Source organism: Microtus ochrogaster, chromosome 10 (genome assembly GCF_000317375.1).
Source record: "Microtus ochrogaster isolate Prairie Vole_2 chromosome 10, MicOch1.0, whole genome shotgun sequence".
NCBI lineage: Eukaryota > Metazoa > Chordata > Mammalia > Rodentia > Cricetidae > Microtus > Microtus ochrogaster.
This window is the reverse complement of record NC_022016.1, coordinates 73,958,465-73,963,872: the sequence shown is the minus strand read 5'-3', so window position 1 is coordinate 73,963,872 and position 5,408 is coordinate 73,958,465. Positions and strand designations below refer to the sequence as shown.

Sequence of the window (5,408 nt, the reverse complement as noted above, 5' to 3'; positions counted from 1 at the left end):
ACCAGGCTGGTCTCGAACTCACAGAGATCCGCCTGCCTCTGCCTCCCGAGTGCTGGGATTAAAGGCGTGCACCACCATCGCCCGGCCATTCTGAGGATTTTGACTTTTGTGATTGGGCACAGTAGCTTCGCTAGCTGGAAAAACAAAACAAAACAAAAAAAAAAACACCAAAAAACAAAAAACAATTTAGCTCATACTTGGTTTTAAATATTTGAAACATCATTCCTGACTAGCACCGTGAATGCTCAGCAAGTGAGAGAAAGAAAAGAAGGCATGGGTAAAGGCCAGCTGGGTAGCAGTGTGGACCATGGTGGCTGGGTTCTGATTCAGGTCGGCCGGCCTGCTGCCTGCAGAGTCTGGCCCCTCAGCGCTACTCGCTTTTCTGTGAGGGCTAGCGACCCTGTGACCTTCCTGGGGCAATGTTTCTTTTCTCTTCGATTCCTCAGAGAAAGAAGTCCAGGGAGTTGACAAATTTCAAGAGCTTCGTGGAGGAACTCAACTCACGTCACAACAAGAAGCGTGGCGCTTTTTCGAAACTTCCCCGAGAACCGAAATACCCCACAGAGAGAATTTTTTGGACTACCCTTAGTCAGTACCCCAGAAATATGGTCAGTGTACCCCACGATCTGTTTTCTCTCTTGGAAGGCCAGGGAGGTTGTGGGAGGTGGGGTGCCATATCTGGTTGCCAGTCTGGCCTTGCATTGGCTAGCCCCTTTCTCAGCCTCCATTCTACACCCGGCCCTGTGGGTGTGGCTAGTGGGTGTGGCTAGTGGGTGTGGCCAGTACTCGCAGCTGTGATTATGATTACCAGTGTGGACCCCGTAGCTGAGGCAGGCCACCAGGAAGTCCCGGCTAGGGATGCCTTCCCATCTGCCCTTCCTCCCCTGGCCTTAAAGAGCTGGAGAATGGGCAGAGACTGGGCAGGACGGAGTGAGATAGGGTCCATCCTCAGATTTACCTACCTGCTCTTCCCAGGGAGGGGCCAGGCTCTGCCTCCTCGAGGCGGTCCTTTCTGGGGGACAGTGGCCAGTTCTTTGAATGGGCCCTGGCAGGGTCTGCCCCAAGGGAAGAAATGAAATAGGAGGAAAAGGGCTGGATGCTTTGACTACCTGCTAAACCACTGTCCATCCCTCTCCCATGGGAGGCTGGGAGGGACACCACTTGCATTAGACAAATGGAAACTGGGGTGCAGGACTTGAAAAGGGTTCCCCGTAGGGGCCAGGAGACCCCATATAGGACTAAGCTCTCTGACTCCAGGACCAGTGTACCTCACTCCCAGGCTGCTGTTCAGAGCACTTCTCTGGTCATCTCAGGGGCTCCTGGGAACCTGTAAAGGGGCGTCTGAGTGGGGGTGGGTAGAGTGCGGGGTACTGGACAGATGAGGTCAGCTGCCATGAATCCTCAGTTGTCCTACCCGGGCTGAGATTTCTAGGGCTTCCTCACTGGGTCCTTCTTTACCCCTAGGATATAGCTGGCCCTGGTTCTTATCTTCCTCATGAGACGGAACAGAAACACGTCAACCGGCCGCCATTCCTCCTGGCCTCCAAGCGGTCAGGCAATAAGGCCCACCAGATGATTTTGGGGAGCTGGGTGAGTGGGTCTAGGTTGGGGGGGGCATGCTGGTGGACAGGGAAGTTTTCCCATTTCTTCGGATAGCCCCAACCATTTGTGCCCTTGACACAGACGCTTCCTGGGCCCAGGACTCTGTCTTTTTCACCAACTCTGTTTGTCTTATTTTTCTAGGCGCTTGCTTTCTAGGGCCTCCAACGTGAGCAGATATGGGGGACTTGATAAGGTTCAGGTCAATGGGTCCTGTGCTAGGGCTTCTGATTCAGCATGCTTTGGGGAGGAGGGCTGGAAACGACCTTTCCAACAGGTTTCCGGGATGTACTAGTTTCCTTTCCCGTTGCCGTGATCAAATGATCCCGACAAAGGCAGCTTTATGGGAGAAAGGCTTATTTGGCTTACAGTTCCAGGTTACCGTCCATCTTTGCAGGGGAGCCAGGGAGAAACTAGTCACACTGTGGCCATAGTCAAGAGCAGAGAGCAATGGGTTAACGCACGCATGCTTCCTTGTGTCCAGTCCCCTGTCTATGCTTACACAGTTCACAACCCAAACACGGAATGGTGCCGCCCACAATGAGTGAGCCTCAGTGAATGGAATCAAAACAACCCCCACAGACATGCCCACACGCCAACCTCATCTAGACAACTCCTTATTGAGATTCTCTTCTTGTGTGATTCTTGGGACAATTAAAACTGATTATCACACAGAAGCCACACTTTGAGAACAAAAGCCTTAAGAGGCCCCACCTACTAGACAGCTCTCCCATCCTCTTCCCGTCCCTGGGCAATGCTTCCCCTGTTTCTGCACTAGTCCGTGGGGCTTCAAGGGCAGCTCATTTCTTATGCCTGAGTGAACAACTTCTCTTCTGTCCCCTTCCCTCCCTGGCTCTTTTTTGCTGTCCCCAGGTGTGTGATGATGCCCTTAGTTTGGTAGTGCTCTCCTAGAACAGGTTTGTTCTAGCGCTTGTGAATACTTAAGCCCCCATGCGGCTTTTTAGTGCACGTTTATCAATCACATCGATCCACTACACGTGCACAAATCCTAAGTGAACAATTCCATGAGTCACAAAATCGTCTTAGCCCCCCTGCCACACACAGGTCTTGCTTCCTGCCTCCAGCAGCACAGGGAAGCTTTGTCCAGATCTGAACTTGATGTTTTTAAGATCTTTCCTGATCTGGGACAGTCACTGTTTGCCATGGTGAAAAAAATCCCTGAGAAGAGTCAACTGAGGGAGGACCGGTTTAGTTTGGTTTTTGGTGTCAGAGGTTTCAATCCACCACAGTTGGTTCCATTCCTTTTAGGCCAGGGTAAGACAGAAATGCTATGTGAATGACTTCCTCCAACTAGGCCTCAGCTTCCGGTGGCCATCATAATCCATTCACCACTAAACTGCACCATGAGCTGGGGACCAAGACCTTTGGGGGCCCCTTCATATCCAAGCCATATTCAAACCGAACTTCATATCCATGACACAGTCTCTCTGAGACACATCTTGCTTATAATTTACCTGTATTTGCCTTTTAATCCCGTTTCCTATCTCAGCACCCCACACACCAACCCGTTCTAGACAGTTCCTCACTGAGATTCTCTTCCTCGTGATTCTAGGTTGTAGACTGTCATTAACATCTGAGCTCTCAGAATCCCAAGTCACAAGTTTAGACTGGAGCCAGACGGCCATGCTGTTGTCACACGGCCGGTGCCCGAGGTTCATTTCTGTTGCTGTGATTAAAAAAAAAAAAAAAAATCCTGGATACAGAGCAACTTAGAGAAAAAGAAACTTTATTTCAGCTCACAGTTCCAGACTGTAGTCTGCCATGGCAGAGCGGCCAAGATGGAGGGAGCTTAAAACAGTGCATCCATCACACCCGTGGACAAGAACAGAGAGAAATGCACACATGTGTTGTTCAGTTTATTTTCTCTGCTCTTGTACGGTCCAGGACCCAACCCAGAATGGTATTGGCAGGTTGGATCTCCCCACATTAATTAATGAAATCAAGACCATCCCCCATGGGCACGCCCAGAGGCCGACCTGATCTAGACAATCCGTTGTTGTCTAGGTGACTCTAGATTGTATCAAGTAACAGTTGAAAATAACTCAAAGCCAGCCATGCAAAGTGCAGGCCAGTTCCCAAGGTAGGTTGGGAAGTCCTCTCTGGACATTCCTGCTTGAGAATGGCCTGTCGGAATAACCACCCTGAGGCTTAATATTAATTACAAACTGTTTAGCCTATTAGCTCAGGCTTATTATTAACTAGCTCTTACAGCTTAAATTAACCCATTTCTATTATTCTATATTTTACCACGAGGCTCATGGCTTGTTACCACACATCTTGCTTCTCCATCAGCTGCTGGTGTCTCCCAGACTCTGCCTTTTTCCCCTTTATCTTTACTTGGATTTCCTGCCTGGCTCTATTCTGACTGGTTATTGACCAAATCAGATTCTTTATTAACCAATGGTAATAAAATGTACTCACAGCATACAGAAGGGCATCCCACGTCAAGCCTGGACTCTGATCTTATTGCCTCCTGTGCTTCTCTGTCATGACCTTACTATGTCATCTTGAAAAGTTATGTCTTGTCTCTGAGCCTCTCTTATGGCAGACACAGGGGCAGGCTAGCCTAGGTGTCATTTGAAGGAGAACAAACCAGGTGGCCTAGTGACTGGAGCTGGACCCTCACCGCTCTGGATGCCAGGAGACTAGAGTCCATGCTCCCCATGAAACTGATGCTGGAGAATCCTTCCTTGCCTCTATGCAGCTTTTGGCTCTCCTAGCTCATGACTGGCCCACTCTGATCATACACTGATACCTCTGTGTATGACTCCCATCAAGTGTCTTCTCTTACAAGGACACCCGTCATACTAGACCAGGGTCCCATCTGCAGCAGCATGGCCTCCTCTCAACCCCTTATATATCTGCAACAGTCCAATTCTCCAATAAGGTCACAATGTGAGACGCTAAGATTACGGCTTCAGTGCATTTTTTTTTTTTTGGTGGAGGGACACAATTTGATTCCTAACAGTTGGGGGGTGTCTGGGGCCTGAAGGAAGGAGAAAAGGCCTGAGGGTAAGTTTCCAAGCCATGCTCACTAACATCCTGTTGTATTCTCCCTGGCACAGAACCCAGTTGGGGTAGGCCGCTACCTCAACACCACACTGATGGAGACCAAAGACACAAGGCAGCGATACCGCTCTCTGTTCCTGAGTGGACCCAAGCGCTATCCGCTAGACCCAACCCGAGACAGACTCTTGCAGTGAGTATAGCCGGGGCTCTTAGAGGAGGCTGAGGGGAGGTAATATGCCCCTTGGTGGTCTAGAGGAGGGGCGTGCTTGGTCCCCATGCCAACCACACAACAGAGACCCTTCAGTTTAGATTCAGTGTAGATTAGCATGTACTGGCTATGTGAGGTGGGTTGAGTTTTGTGTCCTTCAGCTACTGAGTAAGCGAATGGCCGACAAGAGGCAAATGGGGTGATTGGTCTCAGGTGAGGGAAAAAAGGCTACTTCTTCAATCCTCCACCACCTAGGTTTAGCCCTAGGTGCTTGCCTCGCGCAGAACCCCAGGCTCTTGGTGTCCACTGAGGGTTGGTAAAAGTCATTTCAGGACACTGAGAAGTCAAGCATGAGAGGCCCATGAAGGCCCGTGGCAAACTATGAAGAGGCCACAGACATCAGCTACTGCTGTGTTTTATTGATCTAAGAGGCCGTTGGCTAAAGCAGAAGCTTGACCCTAGATATGCTTGAATCTGATGGACTTGTACTTTAAAATTGAGTATTTTCTTTGTGGGAAATTACGGAGTGGGCATTGTGAGGACCCAGGGGTGGGTACCAGATGATTTGCTC

At 49.9% G+C, this 5,408-nt stretch overlaps 1 protein-coding gene across 1 annotated transcript in view; it reads left to right on the top strand.

The window, feature by feature from the left end:
• The window catches only part of Lexm (lymphocyte expansion molecule), a 34,760-nt gene that overhangs the window by 11,732 nt on the left and 17,620 nt on the right, over positions 1 to 5,408 (top strand). Inside the window, exons 8-10 of the mRNA XM_013348494.2 lie at positions 447 to 608; positions 1,465 to 1,590; positions 4,686 to 4,819. Coding sequence (XP_013203948.1) covers positions 447 to 608; positions 1,465 to 1,590; positions 4,686 to 4,819 — 422 coding nt within the window. The remainder of the gene's footprint in view (positions 1 to 446; positions 609 to 1,464; positions 1,591 to 4,685; positions 4,820 to 5,408) is intronic.